General features: G+C 37.8%; 1 protein-coding gene across 3 annotated transcripts in view; it reads left to right on the top strand.

Moving 5' to 3' along the window:
* Window positions 1-5,527: 5,527 nt before the first annotated feature.
* LOC111347166 (uncharacterized) overlaps window positions 5,528-19,358 on the top strand; it is a 33,931-nt gene continuing 20,100 nt past the window's right edge. For 2 of the 3 annotated variants that reach the window (XM_088760266.1, XM_088760268.1), the window contains exons 1-14: window positions 6,341-6,431; window positions 6,506-6,554; window positions 9,191-9,274; window positions 10,070-10,153; window positions 10,307-10,390; window positions 10,545-10,628; window positions 10,783-10,866; window positions 11,020-11,103; window positions 11,258-11,341; window positions 11,495-11,578; window positions 11,906-11,989; window positions 13,189-13,272; window positions 15,031-15,141; window positions 15,280-15,575. In XM_088760266.1, coding sequence (XP_088616392.1) covers window positions 6,417-6,431; window positions 6,506-6,554; window positions 9,191-9,274; window positions 10,070-10,153; window positions 10,307-10,390; window positions 10,545-10,628; window positions 10,783-10,866; window positions 11,020-11,103; window positions 11,258-11,341; window positions 11,495-11,578; window positions 11,906-11,989; window positions 13,189-13,272; window positions 15,031-15,141; window positions 15,280-15,575 — 1,311 coding nt within the window. In that variant the 5' untranslated portion in view covers window positions 6,341-6,416. Of the gene's footprint in view, window positions 5,599-6,340; window positions 6,432-6,505; window positions 6,555-9,190; window positions 9,275-10,069; window positions 10,154-10,306; window positions 10,391-10,544; window positions 10,629-10,782; window positions 10,867-11,019; window positions 11,104-11,257; window positions 11,342-11,494; window positions 11,579-11,905; window positions 11,990-13,188; window positions 13,273-15,030; window positions 15,142-15,279; window positions 15,576-19,358 lie in introns of those variants that run through there. The other variant, XM_088760267.1, reaches the window with a different exon arrangement.

Raw genomic sequence — 19,358 nt, 5'->3', positions numbered from 1 at the left:
TGTTTTGCACTCTTTGTTTCAAACATGTCATTCCTCTTCAAATCTAACTCTAGGAGTAGTTTTCAGGGATAACGATAAAATAACAACAACAACAACAACAACAACAACAACAACCAATTCAAGCATTCCGTAGCGTACCTCCAACCTCCAGACCCCAGTGTTGACATATTTGACGATATATATGGCAATACTGCTGAAACGACGTGTTTCTGATCTAAGTTCTACGATAGCAAAAAAAAAAAAAGGTTGACATTTTTATTTTGAATTCAAATAAGGTTTCTGACTTTGAAGGGCAGACATAAATCATCCACAAGCCCTGTGGTCATTTCCCTTTAATTGTAGGACGAAACAGAATGGCAAAAACAGTGGTAGGAATTTGTCTTGAACTGATCAGTTCCAGCATTCGCGTTACTTTCTCTCTTCAAAATGATATATCACTGGTTTTACGTCGTGCACTTCCAAAAAATGAAAGAAAAAAAAAAAAAAACAAACAAGTCACCACTACAAAAGACACAAACAAGAAGACTGAAATTGAAAAAAATAATAAAATAATAATGATATTAAAAAAATAATAATAATAGAAAAAAATAAAAATAAAACAAAAGAGGGAGAAAGACGCGCTGGGTGTTCCCAAAACTAGGTTTAATCTTTTATTCCAGATTTTACGCTTATAATCACTTCAGAATGAATACTGGCGATAAAAAAATAAACAAAAAAACAAAAAAACAAAAAAAAAAACAAAACAAAAAAAAACACGTTTCCATCTCACTGAGATCGCTATAAAGTTGTGGAAAAAAACGAATGAAATATACATTTATACGTACAAATTAGGACATGCGAAAGTCCAACGAAAAATATACATATATTAGCGCTAAAGTGTAAGTGTTGAAATAATAAAATACTAAACTATGCAAACAAATTTGCACGGATTGAATCATACTGTTTGTCCAAGGTTGGCTTAAGCTCTTTTAGGAAGAGCATTTCGTAGATCAGGCAACCAAATCTCCTTTGGATCTTTCGCAATATGTTAAAATCACCATATATGTCAATTAGGACTACTCCATGTGGCTCTTTAATGTGATTCCGGATTGATAACGATCCTTTATGTTCCTCGACGCGCTGATAGAGGTGTCGGTACGTACACCCTACGTAGTTTGCATCGCATAAACTACACTTGTAAAAGTAAACAACGCGTTTAGGCGGCTTCTTTTCTGTTGGTTTTATCACGTGTCCGATCTTTTGGCTAGAACATACGGGACGAATAGTACGCCCTCATTTTAACGCAAAATGACATGTTATCTCTAATATCGTTAATTTACTTTAATGTAGCTCTATAATTATTTTCTGGTCCTAACAAGACGAACGTCCGTATTTTACATCGTCGTCAGAAATGACCACGTTAGGTAAGGTCTGAGAACAACAGTTTTCCTGATACTTTGAATAAACTCAAGAGGAAGACGGGAAGGGTTTTTGCAAGTCCTATGGTGAACCCTCCTCCAGCCTCATACTTCCACCATTTGAGACAAGTTGGACAATCTGCTTATGCTTGTGTCTCACTGGTCCAATTCGAAACTGTTGAGCAGCTACTCACGATACTTCTCTCTGTGTCTCTTTTGGAACTGTCTGCAGATCTACCAGCTCGAACTGTGTATTTTGGTCGTGCTTTTTTATTTAAAATTTCCTGCTGTAGCTCCGTCATGGTGAAAGAAATCTTTTTGGAAATGTCCAAGTAGAAAGAATCCACGAACACATTCATTTCCCCATCAAGAGCCTTCCGATAACTGCAGCTCAGTAGTCCTTTTCTAATTTATTAAATGAAAAAATAAACTGCTGGGAAAAAAAAAAAAAAGAAAAGAGAAAGTTCGTGCCCATGCTTTTCCTCAAAACATTAGAGAGATTGAACACCGCGTTTAAGTGAAACCGCAAACGTCAGCTTGCCTTTCCCCGTTTCAAGTAAAATAGCGTGAGCCTTGTTGCTTTACCTTCGCGTGAGCGCTCGTTATGAAGGATTTCAAGGCATCCTTGTATGACTTACAAGGAACAGTTTTGGTGCCCTTTTTCGGGGAATTAAATCCTACTCATTGCGAGAAAACAAATGAAGAAAATCTTACGTATGCGGCAAACGCGAAAGAGGTTACTTTCAGGCAGAAATGGCAAAGTGCAGCCGACAAGCGTGAAAAAATGGCAGGGGAAACAAGGTCACGTGGTCACTCTTACCGTTCGCATTTCATGTAAACGCGGTGCTAAATAACTGTACTGTCTAAAGAATTGATCTTAAGTCGAGAATAAAACTAAAATAAAACCAAAACTAATATATGTAAAAGAAAAAACAAAAACCAAAATATTTCGAAACAAGGACTTTTCCTCTTAGTTTCACACATTGAAACCTATCTCAAGCTTATTTGGATTGAGTACGTCGCTCTACGCGTCGTGTTCAGACTAAATAAGTCTGATCGGTCCTGACAGCGGAGAAACGCGAGCTTCTATACATATGATTGGCTTAGAAGGGTAGACCGCCCCACGGTTTCAAAAGCAATTGCAGAGCACACACCAACCAAAACAAACCAATACTGTTTCAGAATAGTTTTGGCACTCCAGTAAAAATTTCCCTAACAGCAGCATATCCCAGCCTTTATTCTAATCAAATTTAGTGGGGACGAAAGGTTGAGGAACTCGACAAATCTCTTTTTTACAAGCCATTGTTCAATTTTTTTTTTTTTTTGACCCAGTCGGTCCCAACAGTATTATCACCGAATCAAATGGAAATGTCATGAGAATAATCCTCCACTTACAGTGCTGGATTAGACGCACCTTTGCTCCATAGAGAGTGACAGGTTTATACACAGTAACAAATGTCAGTGACGAAGCAATCGCACCAATCAGAATGGAGACAGCAATAAGTCCCGTGAGAATCCATATGATACGAAAAATACGGGCAGATATAGAACGGGGCGATTGGTCTCCGTATCTGCAAGGAGTAACCCAAATTTATAAAAACATTAACCTAAATCTCGATATTTAAAAGAAGTGCTTTAGAATTATAAACCTAGTGACGTAAATGTGCCTGAGATTAGCGATATCAAGAAATGATTTACAACATCAAATCACTTGTTGTCAGATAACCGATCGATTTAGGAATAATAACTAAATCTTGTCATATAAGACTTTATTCATGCGGTTAAGAGTTCGATATACAACTTGGTATCAAATCATTTTGCAAATGATTGGCTAAGGTCAACTTACCCAACAGTTGTCATTGAAATGAAAGAAAACCAAAATCCCTCACCAACACTTAAAAGCAGATGCATGGAAATTCTCCAGGGTAGCATCGAGACAAGAGATACATTAACATAGTCAGAGAGATAAGTCACTAACATAGTCAGAGAGATATGTCGTACTAAGAAATGCTTATATTTTTGGGAATCATAATTTCTTTTTCCTGCTCAGTGGTTGGTAAAGGACAAGAGATTTTTAACTATCATTCGATTTTCTCTTTTCATGAGCTCAGGTGTAAAAATCGATCACATGACCTTTTCTCTTCATATCTAAACATGCCTGAATGGTATAAGCAACTACTTACCAAGACCCAGATGATAAATCCAGAAATATAAGCCATACATGCTGACAACATAATCATAGGAATACTTTCTAAAACTGCATTTATCATGTTCTTGGCCATGGACCCAGGAAGGCGCTTTGAAGCAGTAACTGTCACCGCTGGGGACTCCACCAGGTTGATATGAGTATAAGCTCCTAGGTATCTTGTGGCGTCTTTCTTGCCGTAGATCGGAAAGCTAATCTGTTGAACATCATCGATGTCACTCGAGTACCTGAGTGAGTCCTGAGTGTTTACTTGAGTAATACATGACTAAGTACCTGGGCGGGTACCTAACTGATATCCTGAGCGATTAGCTAAGTGATTACTTGATTATCTTATGTTACAAACAACCCCAGTTATGCTTTATAAAATCAGATGAAAAGTCCACTGACAGAGTATTTCCACTTTTCCACAAGAATCATGTCGTTGCCCATAACTTCTTTACACAAATTATTGGTCAACGTCTCCAGATCTGAAAGTGAACATGGACGACAACAAGATGGAAGGGAACTTCAGCAGAGTTGTGACAGATATGATCTTTGAAGCTTGAGGCCTTTGCCCTGGTCACGGTAGCGCCACCATAATCAAGACTACTAGCAACGGTAAAGGCGAATATTCTGCCAAGAAAAGTATAATCTCGGAAGTGCTTTCTTACTCAAGTACTTTCTCAGGTTCTCTATCAAGTTTATACTCAGGCCCTTATTTACTCATTAACTCACACTGGTACTTTCTCAGGTACTTAGTCTGGATATTCCCCTGCGAAAGCATATTTAATATACGGTCCCATGCCTTTGCAAGTAAAGGCTGCCATTCCAGTTCTGTAAATCGAGAACGCCTGGTCTCATTGTAGGGAATCCGAGAGATCCGTTGGCCTCAAAGTTAGCTGGTGTTCGTCTACGTTTAAGACTTTTCTCTCGGATGTTTGAACTCTTTCATATATCAAGGAGTAGCCGAGTAATATGCTGTTGGTGTGAGTTGAAGGGACTGGACTCCAGCTAACAGCAATGGATGCTTCAGATGTGAAGTTGTAGGACGTGAGCTACATAGGGGGGGGGGGGGGGGGGCATGCTGGGAGCTTGATGGAGAGGGAAATAAAAAAGAAAAAAAAAGAAAATCTTTGAAAAACAATTCGGACAAAAGAATGATAAAAAACCCACATCAGTGACATACCTAATAAAGGCGTTGTTGAAGATTTGTTTGTTTGTTTTGTTGTTGTGTGTGTGTGTGTGTGTGTGTGTGTTTTGAGACAAAATGGTAAACATTAATATCGGCGACAAGAAGAAGATAACAACAAGAAAGGAGAGATTAAAAGTAAATTTTGCTCAGATGTCGCCATTGGTAGACAAGCAACAGAAGAGCGCCGATTTGAAAGATTAACTTTTGTTCAAGAGTTTTGCGACTTTCCGCAAAGAGGTTGATCTGTAAGATGTTTGCATGTCGGTTGAAAAAGAAGAAGTTGACCTAAAGGATTTTTGCATAACTCCATAATTCATAAGGCATACGGTTACTTAATGCAAACAGTTCCCTGATATAAGATTTCACATTTGGGAATGCTGTTTTCTTTTAAATCAGTTTAAGGTTAGATGGAAATCTTTTCTTTAGATTTGAAAACATCTAACTAACTGTCCTCTGCAAAAAAAGAAAAGTGACGTAAGATCATGAATTATTTTTTCTCGTATTGTTTTATTAGTGTTTCTACTTTGAAATTCAAACTAGAAATAGCCCGTTATTGCTCTAACTTCCTCTTCCGACCTGTCACTTCAGTTGCACAATTCCGGCATGTGCCAAAACATTGGCCAATCGAATGCGTTGCTCGTTTCTAAAGAGACCTCCTCATTGAAAGAAGTCGGAAGAGACTGCTAGAGGTTTGCAGTCGCCACGCACATTATTGGAGCAGAGTCGTTTGCATTTAGGAACAGCTTTATTTTCCACTAAAGAAGTTGAGGGAGTAATTTTTTTCCAAATTAGTTACTATACTGTGAGACCATTCTACTAGTATGGTAAGTTATAATTTTAATTAATGCCCCAATGTTTACAGAGCTTTTCACGGTTTTTCTTTCTTTTTTTGTTGTTGTAATACATGGCTTTTGTCTTCTTTTTCTATATTTTGTCATTCACTTCTCCCAGAAACAGAATCCACTAATATTTGTAGCGTGCTGTAGATATGCAATTAGGTTTCATATAGCTTGTTTGTCTAACAATGACAATTGTTTCTGCTAAGAGTAAAGGACAGTAGGGGAGGAGTGGGAGGGGGTCGCTTGAAAGAATAAAGTCTGAAAATTCTTCAGGCAATATTTTAACGACTCCATGAGCGTTTACTGCAGATTTTTTGCCAAGTACGAGTTAGTGAAAAAAAAAAAAATTCATATGTTATTGTTTTGGTTATGGCTACGGCTACGTGAGTTATAATCTTCTTCCCACAGAGTCCATAATAAATGTTATTTTTGTTAAAGATTATACATGGATAATTGTCATAGCTCGAAGACAATATTAATGTGATCCAAAACACGGGAGCAAACACAACTTTAATAGTTACAAATGCTAACAACCATCGCTAATAATCCCGCGGCAATAGCGAGAGAAGAATTATTTTTATGCAAAACTAGCTTTATTCCTGATTAATTATTGAACTTGAACGGAAGATCTTTGAACGGAAGACCTTTTGAATTATAGATGTCACCAAGAGCTGTCTTTCCAAACATAATTTTGTTTTAATAATTCAACAGACACGCTAACGGTGTAGTTGTTTAAGAAGGCTCTCTCATAGATAGGTTCTTTCAATATTCCCGAAGAAATAAGAAAAAAATTTTGAGCCCGTATGAAACCTTTTTTCGTAAGTGTCACATCTGTGTTTCGTGCATCAAGTTTGCTTTGATGGACACTAACACTGTGTTTATTTCTCAACAGTGCTTTTTGGTCTTACTGTGTCTTCTTTGCCAGTTGCAAGCTAGAAAAGGTATTTCAAACTCTTGATGATGTTCAACTTGATACCAGAACCACAAGTTAACATTTTTCAGAATATCCCTTACTCCATAGAATAGGTTTGGATCGAAATTTTATGTGATTAAAATTGTCGTGATGGCAATGAAACTGTATGCGTTAAGCTTCCATGCAACTCAACGGGAACGGAGCTTAATAGAATATAGCAAACAAACAAAATACGCGGCGTTTTAAGTGTTTTTCCTTTGCTTTTAAATAATTTTCGATATGCCGCTATTTCTGTAATCTCCTTCACCCACATTTTTAGCAGTTTTTCTAGATGTTTTCTAAATCAGCACCTGCTTTATTTCTATTACTTCCAGCCCGTGGACACAATTTTTTATAGGTAGGAAGAAAGGTTTCGCTTCAAAATAAGTGCGAATTCAATCATTTTTTAGAATAAAGTTATAGGCTTTTATAATATTTTACGAAAACTGTAAATGACGCGTGCATTCATGAAATTCCTTAAGAATAGCACCTTTTATTTAGCAGCCGTATTGTTTTGTAAGAAAGACCACTGCTCGACGAAAAGAAGATATGACATACCTTGAGATTTAACACTGAAACATCACCAATTTCATCAACAGATCCATACGAATCGCACCCCCGTAAAAATGACGCCTCTTGTGAAAGACGCGGAAATTCTCCATAAAAATAGCTGAAGAATAGACATTTTGTGTCGACGTACAAAAATCGCGTGTAGTGACTCATTTTTTCCCGAACAATTATCACAGTTCATATCTTCTCATATCATCCAACCCAAGGAAGTCAACCCGACGGGACTTGACTTGACTTAGCTAGCGGACCAAAAGCTCACGTAAGAAATCGAGATACTCATCCAGTAAGAACGACGCAATTAATTTGCAATTTACTGAAGTCAGTCCTAGTTCAGACGCCGTACCTCAGTCGAGCCGAATCGAATTCAACTTTAGGCTGACCGAAATTAGTTAATCCTGGTTGAATTGAGTCAGACGCCGAACTTATTTCGGCTGAACTTAATTAACTGAAGACATTTGTGACCGGCGGTCGGCGCAATTCAAAGTAACAAAGTTGTTAAGTGTTATCATGATAAAGAACGAAAGTTATTTGTGTGGTATGGTCATTGTAAGAAAGTTTTAAATATTTTATATTTGGTCAAGTGTTTCGGCGCGACCAAGTTTACTTGCTTGAAATGAGAAATTCCAATACTCAATAAATGTTCAATTTTTGAAGAAAACAACGATTACCATGCTGGAAAAAGCGTCGCCTTTTGCGAGCGATACACAAAAGAGGCGGGATAGGACGTTGCTGACGCAGAGGACAACTACATGATGCCCAAAGAACCGACAGAGCGACGAATCAGTGTCAGTGCGAAGGGTGTAGAATTGGGCGCCCAGTCAATAACTGTCAACATCGTTTTTCTTGGCCCGTCAAGCCGTCATTTTTCTTCTACAACACTCCTTTGCTCATGCTCACATGCAAAAACGGCAAGAAAAATACATTAAGATCATTTGTACATTGGATTCGGCTCATATGAAGTACGGGCTAAAAGTTTCTAAACTGTGGTGCTGTGTCGGTAGGCGTAACAAGGTAATTTGGTTGTATCAACTAGGTTGAAATTGTAAATTGGCCACCGTAACGAATAAAAAAGGCTGACGTTTCGATCGTTAGCTCTTCGTCAGAGCGAATGGTTTCAATGATCTGATCTGGCAAACTTTCTTTTCGTTGATGTTGTTGCCCACATTCGCTTTCTCTGTAATTACATGTTTCTTTACTTCTTTGTTTCGTGCTTCCACATTTGACCTAAATTAGATTATTGACGGATGTCAAAACAATGGTGCTAGCCAATCTCTGGCTACAGATCCATGCAACTTTTGATCATCCACAAAATATTGTCTTTGTTAATTTACTGCAAAATTGTCTCAAAATTGTTTGAGATTGTACACAGAAGTGATTGACGTACGCAGGGCACCGGGCTGATCATTTGAGTCACGGTTCAATACGCCGTAGTGTAACTTTCAATTTCAGTCACGCCACTTGTTTAACGCATGAGCAATTTAGTACTAGTGCTCTTTTCGAGTTTTTTTTTTCCTTTTATTGGGCTTTCTGGGCATTGAAAAATATTTCCTTGTATTTTGGGGAGCTCAGAACAATCAGTTAATGTGTTCCCCATTTGGAGGTAGGAGGTCGAAAAGAACAATGTATGTAACCATTTAGCTTGTGCACTTTTCCCAATAACAAAGAAATGCATTTTTTGGTGTGCTTAACAAATGCTATTCAGAAAAAGGAAGGTAATAAGAAATTTTACGCCTGTGCTCTTTAGGAGGGTGGCATGAAGCGTTGAGTGACAAGACTAAAACCAACGACTGCAAATGAGACCATGTGTTAAAAAGTAGTAGCAGAAAGTTTTTTTAAAATTTTTTTATTCAATGACTGTCACGAAAATATTAACTGCTCCAAGTATTTCCAGTTTTGCCCTATAGGCAAATAAATAGCATAAGCCACCAAGAGATAATTTATTTGTTGAAAACAATGACTAAATGTTCATCAACACGCCTAAAAGCTTCCAGGGAGGGAAGGAAAGGCATGTTAGTGACTTGAGCAAAATATTCCTCATTCCTTTCATTTTCCCAGGAAGTTCCAGTCACAAGACAGACACAGCTGTGACTACAATTACAAATGCACGAAGAACAAGCAGGCCTCCATCAATAATTAAAAGTGAGTTTAGGAAAATGATCTGTGGTTTAAATACAAACTGGCCATTAAGACTCAGGAAAAGGTAACCACGGCCACTTAAAAGAAATGACTACTTAAAGTGCACCTAGACCCAAAAATTTTTTTTCACTTAACGAAATAAGCTTATTTTTTGGAGTATTTCTGAGCAAAAATTTTTTAATTTGCTTAAATCTTAAATTTTCTGTGCCTAGTCAAAATACGGAAAATCGGCCGCCATCTTGCCCCACGACCGAGTTTAAAGAGGAATGGCTCTAGCGGATAATGTGACGTCAAATCGAGAACACGAAAGTCTGCTTTTCACACATTTTCACTTGTTTGGGAAGGTTTTGGTCGATATTGTCCGAAATATGCCGACCAGGTGTGTTGTATGAGGAATGTATGAAGCGTGATACCCTCTTGCAAATTTCGCACGCTGCTACATCCTCCTACGACACACTTAGTCGGCATATTTTCGGACAAAATCGACTACAACCTTCCCAAACAAACAAAAATGTGTGAAATGCAGACTTTCGTGTTCTCGATTTGACGTCACATTACCCGCTAGAGCCATTCCTCTTTAAACTCGGCCGTGGGGCAAGATGGCGGCCGATTTTCCGTATTTTGACTGGGCACAGACAATTGAGGATTTGAGCAAATAAAAAATGTTTGCACAGAAATACTCCAAAAAATACGCTTATTTCGTTAAGCGAAAAAAAAATTTGGGGTTTAGGTGCACTTTAATGAAGGAAAATGTCAGTGACTTGACCAAAATATTTCTCGTTCCATTCATTTTCCTAGGAAGTTTCAGTCGCAAGACAGAGACATCTGTGACAAGATCTACAAATACACAAACAACACGTACGCCTCCAATAACCATTAAAGGTAATTTCATAAAAGGAATATGTGGCTTAGATACAAACAGGCCATTGGGACTCAGGAAAAGGTAACCACGGCCACTTAAAAGAAACGACTGCTTAATGAAGGTAAATGTTGGTGACTTGAACAAAATATTCCTCATTCCTTTCATTTTCCTAGGAAGTTTCAGTCCCAAGACAGAGACTTCTGTGACAACTTCTACAAATACAAGAACAGCAAGTAGGCCTCCATCAACCCTTGAAGGTGAGTTCATAAAAAGAATCTGTGCCGTTAAATACAAACAGGCCACTGGGACGCAGGAAAAGGTTAGCACGGCCACTTAAAAGAAATGACTACTTCGTGAATGTAAATATTAGTGACTTGAGCAGAATATTCCTCATCCCTTTCATTTTTCTAGGAAGTTGCAGTCCCAAAACAGAGACATCTGTGACAAGATCTACAAATACACAAGCAACACGTACGCCTCCATTAACCATTAAAGGTAAGTTCATAAAAGGAATTTGTGGCTTAAATATAAACAGGCCATTGGGACTCAGGAAAAGGTAACCACGGCCACTTCTAAAGAAATGACTACTTAATGAAGGAAAATGTCAGTGAGTTGAGCAAAATATTTCTCGTTCCATTCAATTTCCTAGGAAGTTTCAGTCCCAAGACAGAGACATCTGTGACAAGATTTACAAATACACAAAGAACACGTACGCCTCCATTAACCATTAAAGGTGAGTTCATAAAAAGAATATGTGGCTTAAATACAAACAGGCCATTGGGACTCAGGAAAAGGTAACCACGACCACTTAAAAGAAACGACTGCTTAATGAAGGTAAATGTTGGTGACTTGAACAAAATATTCCTCATTCCTTGCATTTTCCTAGGAAATTTCAGTCCCAAGACAGAGACATCTGTGACAACTTCTACAAATGCACGAACAGCAAGTAGGCCTCCATCAACCATTGAAGGTGAGTTCATAAAAAGAATCTATGCCGTTAAATACAAACAGGCCACTGGGACTCAGGAAAAGGTAACCACAGCCACTTAAAAGAAATGACTACTTAATGAATGTAAATATTAGTGGCTTGAGCAGAATATTCCTCATCCCTTTCATTTTTCTAGGAAGTTCCAGTACCAAGACAGAGACATCTGTGACCAGATCTACAAATACACAAACAACACGTACGCCTCCATTTACCATTAAAGGTAAGTTCATAAAAGGAATATGTGGCTTAAATACAAACAGGCCATTGGGACTCAGGAAAAGGTAACCACGACCACTTTAAAGAAACGACTGCTTAATGAAGGTAAATGTCGGTGACTTGAGCAAAATATTCCTCATTCCTTTCATCTTCCTAGGAAGTTTCAGTCCCAAGACAGAGACATCTGTGACAACTTCTACAAATACACGAACAGCAAGTAGGCCTCCATCAACCATTGAAGGTGAGTTCATAAAAAGAATCTGAGCCGTTAAATACAAACAGGCCATTGGGACTCAGGAAAAGGTAACCGCGGCCACTTAAAAGAAATGACTACTTAGTGAATTTAAATATTAGTGACTTGAGCAGACAGAATACACAAACAACAAGTACTCCTCCATCAACCATTAAAGGTGAGTTCATAAAAAGAATCCGTGGTTTAAATACAAACAGGCCATTGGGACTCAGGAAAGGGTAACCACGACCACTTAAAAGTAATGACTGCTCGATGAAGGTGAATGCTAGTGACTTGAGGAAAATATTCCTCATTTCTTTCATTTTCCCATGCCAGGAAGTTCCAGTCCCAGGACAGAGACATCTGTGACTACATCTACAAATACACGGACAACAGGCAGGCCTGCATCAACTTTTCAAGGTGAGTTAATGAAAAGAACTTGCGGCTCAAATACAAACAGGCCAATGGGACTTTTGAGAAGGTAATCTTGGCCACTTAGAAGAAGTGACTGTTTAATGAATATGAATGTTAGTTACTTGAAGAAAACAATTCTGGAATCGATTGCTTCTCGCACATTGTATGCAAAGTGGTTTAAAATGCCTTTTAGTTCTTTCATAGAACTGAATGATTGATGCTTTAAGTTGAAAGTTATCATGGGGGCAAACAAAAGTTATACTGATCGTGGATGTATGCGTTTAAGCTAGTCTGAATGGAGTATTGCAAACAAAAGAAATAAGCAAAATTTGCAAAGTTCCAGTACTAGACTCTTTTTCTAAAAAAAAATGGAAAATGCCGCAATTTTTAAATAACCTATTTAACAAAATTTTCTCTAGTGTGAACAATTTGGGCCACACATCGCTGACCTCTCATCAACATTTTTTTCATAAACTTTTCACGATATGATACATATCAGCACTTGCTGATATTCTTATCATCCAGAAAAAATGTTTTTACTTTTTTTGAACGTGACTTCATTAGAAGAGCGAATTCAATCCCTTTTTATAGTGAAAAGTGCAAAATTGAATGCGGTGGACGCATCTCTGAAATTTCTTAAGAATTGTGCCTTTTGCTCAATGGCTGTTATTGTTCAAAGTGAAGACCCAGCTTGGTGAAAAGAGGTAATTAAGTGCATAGACTACTTCAATAAATTAGCCCTTTAACTTCTACTGAAAAAAACATTTCCCTAACGCTGAAAAGCTGAGAAACTCTGATCTTGTTCATAAAGAGAATTAACTAAAAAAAAATTGTGGAAAGTAATCGTGACGAAATCGCTGTTATTTTTCTTGAAGAACTTGAAGCAATCCAGATTACATATTACAAGTCCAGCACCCTTACTACTCGGCCACTCCTACTTCCACTGGGCATATGGGCGCTGAAGCGATTTTCGGTCGGAAAAAAAAAAAATTTACAGTATAAATGTTTTAAAAGACCAAGCTTGTTTCGAAAAATCAAGCTTGTTTCGATTACTTTGAGACTGAGGCACATTCACGGGCAAAGTTTGAAAGAAATTGATATTTTGAAACAAAACGCATCGAGCCGCTTTTACATAGACTGCCGCTTAATAAAGGGGAATGTTAGTGACTTGAGGATAATAGTCCTCATTCCTTTCATTTTCCTAGGAAGTTCGGTTTCCAACACAAAGACATCCATGACTACATCTGCAAACACGGGAACAACAAGCAGGCCTTTATCAACCATTGAAGGTGAGTTCATGAAAATTATCTGCGTCTCAAATACAGACAGGCCATTGGAACTCAGGAAAGGGTAACCACGGCCACTTAAAAGAAACGACTGCTTAATGAAGGTGAATGTTAGTGACTTGAGGAAAAAAATTCTGGGCTAGGTGACTGCTCGTACATGGTATGTAAAGCGGTTTAAAAATGTGGTTTAATTCCTTCATAGTTGATTGATTGACACTTTAAGTTGTAAGTTATCTTGTGGGTAGACAAAAGCTTTACTGATCGCGGATTTATGCCTTTAAGCTAGTCTAAATGGCGTAATGCAATCAAAAGAAATATTAAGCGAAATTTTTGAAGTTCCACTACTAACTTTTTTTCTTGACCTCTTTGGTAAACTTCTTCAGCGTAAACAATTTGGGCCACAAATCGCTAACCCCTCATCAATATTTTTTTTTTTATCAACTTTTCAAGATATGATACATAACAGCACTTGCTAATATCATTTTCCTCTCCTAGAAATAAGTTTATTTACTTTATTGAACGTGAATTCATAAGAAGAGCGAATTCAATCCATTTTTGCAATCGAATTACAAAGTTGAATTTAGTGGACGCATCTCTAAAATGTTATAGGAATCGTACCTGTTATGCAGTGGCTGTAATTGTTCAAAGTAAAGGCCCAGCTCGGTGAAAAGAAGTAATTAAGCGCATAGACTACTTCAATAAACCAGCGTTTTAACGACAACTTAAAAAAAAAGCCATTCATTGACGCTGAGAAGCTAAAATACTCTGATCTTGCTCATTACGATAATTAACTACATGAAGAGCTGCAGAGTTTTCAGAGTCAATTGTATTTCTCAATGAGTTCATACCTCTAATCGCAATTATTTTACTGTAACACTGCCATTACTTCAAATTTTCAGATCTAAAAATATATATCAGACCACAATGCTGTTTGCTCCTACTTCAGTTATCAAATTTAACAAATAAAAAGCTTTGACTGTGCTCTGTTCCGTTGTAAAGCATCTGGGGAGCGGCTACAGTATGAAAGAGGTGTAGGGGGAGACATGAGACGTAGTCCGCGAGTGTTTCGTCCTACTATTTGAGTACTACAACCGCCTTCTTGGTGCTTTACAACAGAACATAGCACCATGAAGGCTTCCTTTTTTTATTTTATAGTAAAGAATCCGCCAAATTCCTCTCGTATTTCTTTCCATTTTCAAAATAAATTAAAATTTTTGAGGCGAAGATAAGTGCCGTGAGCATATTTCATATTCTCACGAAGCACACCTACATAAGCCAATAAGAATCATTGTTGAAATGGTGCAAGTTTTCTGTAAAGCTGTCAAAAACGTACAACCATTACAGTTCACAAAACATGAAAGTTCGCAATCTGCAAAAGTTCACAAACTGAAATAGCTCGGTAGGTTGAATTCAACACTTCTTCCTGTGGTTTTCATACAGAGTCTGATACTGAAATGTTTAGCTATAAATCAGGACCAATTGCGGCTCATTAAAAGACGCATGTTTTTTTCGCATTACAATAAAGAAACAGACTGCTAAGGATTGTGTTTTAGAAATGAACGACAGTCGAATTCAAGAGAAGATGAAGATTTCTAGGAACAATAGCGTTGGTTAATTCTTTCATCCGATTTATGTTCTTTTCTGTGTGATCGCTCCTTTTACGCCACTTTCAAACTATGTATATTTTCTTGCCCGATTGTCATAAACAGACTACTGGCGAAGATTAGTGTAATCCATATTGGAGCCTTGACTTGTTTGTAGATCCCTGCTTAAAGAAGCCTTGCACGAATGGCGGATCTTGTAACAGCAGATCTGAGGGATTCCACTGCATTTGTCACTGGGGATTCTCAGGGAATGACTGTGCCATTAAGGGTGATGTATAGTTGAGGATTCTATTCCCCAGTCATTCATCGAATGAGCGCTGGAAGTTGTTCATCCATGAACATTATAGCTAGTATAGTAGGTCTGTTTTAATCTCTATTTCTTTTATTGATTTTATATACCTCACAGGATGTCGCAGACCTCTGGGTATGCAAAGTGGTGCAATCGAAGATTGGCAGATCAGTGCTCGTGACCATATCTATAAACCCAGTCCTGGGAGACTGCTTCTTGATGTGGCAAGAAGGGATGGGGACGCTTGGAAACCCTACTGGAGTTATAGAGGCGTATGGTTTCAAGTTTACCTCCATAACGAATATACTTGGGTAACTGGTATAGCCACACAAGGAAGCGTAACAACATACTTCCTGCGTTATTGGGACCATAGAGGTCGTTGGTACAAGGAAAAAGGACAAAGATATGCCAAGGTGAAGCAATTATTATGAGTCGTATTATGATTTTCTTATAGCACTAGCAACATGCAAAGAGCTATTTCCCAAAATCTGTGCATTTGAAATACAGTTCAAGCTGCAAATTTGGTTTTTATGAGTCGTGTTATGAGTTGCATTATGATTCTCCTATTGCACCAGAGCCCAAACATGTTGAGAAATATTTCCGAGAATCTGTGCATTTCAAATACTTTGAGCTGCAATTTGGTTTAGAACTTCCCACCGGTCTGATGAACAGCAGGGGATTACTCAAATGACTTATTAAGTAATATAGAAATCGGTGGACATCGAAATTGACTCTTCAACTAAGATTATAAACGACCTCAAGCTGGAAAAACAAGCTTGCGAGCGAACGATCTTTCAAAATCGCAAAAATGCACAGCACAAAAATGATGCAAAAGAGTTAAAAGGGTTTGAGGTTGGGATAAAGCTATACTTTGTGGAAAACTCTAAAAGTTTTTTTTTTTTTGTTTAGCGATAATTACTACGATTGCAGAGGCGGTAGTTGGGTATTTTTCTAAAAATTTCGATTGAGAAAGCCTACACATCCCAAACTATTATATGCCAGCAAGGAATTACTAAGCGATCTCGAAGTGATTTATAAATATCATGTCAAACGCTCGGTCACGTCTAATGCAAGGCTCATAGCAAGGAGTGAATAAGGCGTTCCATCACCGCCAAAATTCAAACTTAGTCCTCTATCCACGCATACCATCATTCTCTGGCAACATTCAAATATTCAATTGAAATATTCAACCCCCACTACAACATTCATGTCAGGCGTTTAAAATACGTTCACAACATTCAAACATACACTCCAAACATTCAATCAATCAAGTGAAACATTCAAAGCAGGCATGCAACATCCCCTTACAACATTTTGGACATGCAATTTAAACAAGCGGTTATTCAATTTCAACTTTCATTTGGACATTTTCTCAAACACTCGATTATTCAATCTGAACTTTCAATAGGAATATTTAATCCAAACATTCAATTCGAACATTCGATTCAAACATTCGATTATTCAATTCCAACATTTAATTCGAACGTTGAATCTAAACATTAAATTCCAACATTCAATTCGAACATTCAATTCAAACACTCGAACGTTTAATCCAAACATTGTAACGTCGTTCCTAGAGTCATCCGACCAACATCTGGGATGTTCGGCAGGAGAAAGGCGGGAAAGAGAGGAGTCATATCCAGAGGTTGCGCGTCTGGCCATGGTTGATAGAGGGGAACTCTATTAACTATGGTGCGACTTACAACATTTTTCAACGTTTCCAGCGATTTTTCTGACGATTTATGTAAGGTAAGATATAATTTATTGCTATCAATAGTTTGCATTTCTGAACTATATTGTTTCTGTTTAAGTTTTTTTTGGCTAGTGATCTGCGGACGTTTGTACTGTACAATCCATGTTGACGTCGCTGATTTTACGCGATTGCTACAGCTTGCGAAAATTGACATAAATTTCCTCCCTTACAGGTGTAGTATGTTCCTAATCGGTTGTGAATACTTATCAATTTCGGTGGCTAAAATTGTGGATCGTTTTTATTATCCCGCAATAAAAAAGATTTATGGAAAAACCATGCATGTTCAGCGAGTGAGGTTAAGAAACTAGGAAGGCTGTCATTAACGCCGTGGGCCTGGAGTGTTCCCCTGTATTTAGGCATACCCCCAGCTACTATGATATAAAACCAGAATGTTGACTTCACTACAGCAACTTGAATCCCCGGCTATTTTTTTCTATATCCCCACGTACTTTAAACATTAGTGACAGCCCTGAATGAGATGTTGTTGGAGATTAATAAAGTAGTCATCCGTCTGAGCATTAGCCCACGCTTCAGATATATTTGTTGAAGTGTTGTGCACAAATCTGCAGAGCCCAGTACGGATCTGCTTTATTGGAGTACATTTGTGGCACACCAATATTAATTTAGTATTTCTTATGTTTTTTTTTTCTTGACCTCACTCGCTCAATGATTTTCGAACGTTCAAATTGAATGTTTGGATTGAATGTTCAAATTAAATAGTCGAATGTTTCAATTGAATGTTGGAATTGAATGTTTAGATTGAACGTTCGAATTGAATGTTTGAATCGAATGATCGAATGTTTGAGTCGAATGTTCGAATTGAATGTTTGGATTGAATATACATATTGAAGGTTCAGATTGAATAATCGAATATATGAATGTCGAATTGAAAGTCGAATGTCCGAAATGAAAGTTGGAATTGAATAACCACTCGTTTAAATTGCATGTCCAAATGTTGTAAGTGGATTTTGCATGCCTGCTTTGAATGTTTCACTTGATTGATTGAATGTTTGGAGTGTAAGTTTGAATGTTGTAGTGAAGGGTTGAATGTTTCAATTGAATATTTGAATGTTGCCAGTGAATGATGGTATGCGTGGATAGAGGGCTAAGTTTGGATTTTGGCAGTGATGGAACGCCATAAATGAAGGATGTTGCAGATGTTGACACAGAAGTAGTAATTGCGCAAGGTCGACTGCTGGTCACCGCTCTCAAATAACTAAATGACCGGCGATAGGAAATGTTTCGAAGATTTCAGAAATTGAGACAACTTATAAGATCCAAACTATTATATGTCGATGAGGAACTGCTGAGCGACCTCGAGGAGATTTATAAATCTCAAATCAAGCCAGCGATTTACGCTGACTCAGAATACTATTTAGGTCATGCGAATACAGTAGAACCCCTCAAAACCGGACACCCTTAGGACCGGAGGAAATGTCCGGTTTAGCGGGGAGTCCTGTGTACTGCGGTTTTACCCATAAGGAAATTGTATGAAGCATAATGTACAGTCTGACTGTAAGTGCCAGTACATAGTACACGAGCACTAATAAAGCACATTAGTAAAGGAACTAAACTAACAACATGGATCTCAAGGAAGCTTTTCAAAGTTATTTTATTTGATTTACAAAAAAGTTCACTGTTACACAAAGAGTAATATGATCAACAAGTACAACAGCTTTTCTTTATTAAAAAAACTCTCTTTTTCTGCACAATAGGAAATGTATAGAGAAGAGTAGGGAGAATATACATACTGATGTTAAGGCGTAAAGGGTTAAGAACACATAAACGGACTACTCTTAAGTTTCCTACAGTTGATTAGGGATGTAAAAGTTGGAGAGATTGTGGCAAGCAGAATTCTCAGCGTTTAGAACACTTCCTAAATTAAGCATCTCAGTTCATTGGGAGTTTTGTCTTGTACCATTGGAAAGTCGACGTCGATTCCTAAGTCTTTAACAAGCTTTTGAATTGTTTGTGAAAAAAACCTACAGGGAGCCACTTATATCTTCCGCCTTCCAGCTGCCATCGTAAGCACGTTTTCAAGACTATTCCTTTTTGAGTAGCCACAAGATTGAAAAGAAATTGCTCTGAGGAAATTTTTCTTGCCGAGAGAACAGCTGAGTACAAAGAGTACCTTGTTAGTCAAGGGTATCCCTCTAAATTAGTTTCTGAGCAATTCTCCAAAGCCTCCGCCATTCCTAGAAAATATTTACCATGGACTCGTAGAAAAAGGAACGAAGAAACTATTTCCATTTGTTATTACATTTAATCCAAACCTACCCGACGAAGGCAACATAATCAGGAAGCATTTGTTCATTTTACAATCCAACTCTAAATTGAAATAACTCTTTCCTCGAAATTCTTCAACCATCTTTTCTTCGGTCAAAAAATCTCAAAGAATTAATTGCACCATCTCGTTTTCAGACGATAGGAAAAGATGCGACGT

Source organism: Stylophora pistillata, chromosome 5 (assembly GCF_964205215.1).
Source record: "Stylophora pistillata chromosome 5, jaStyPist1.2, whole genome shotgun sequence".
NCBI classification, from domain to species: Eukaryota; Metazoa; Cnidaria; class Anthozoa; order Scleractinia; family Pocilloporidae; genus Stylophora; species Stylophora pistillata.
This window is presented reverse-complemented; position numbering and strand designations above follow the sequence as displayed.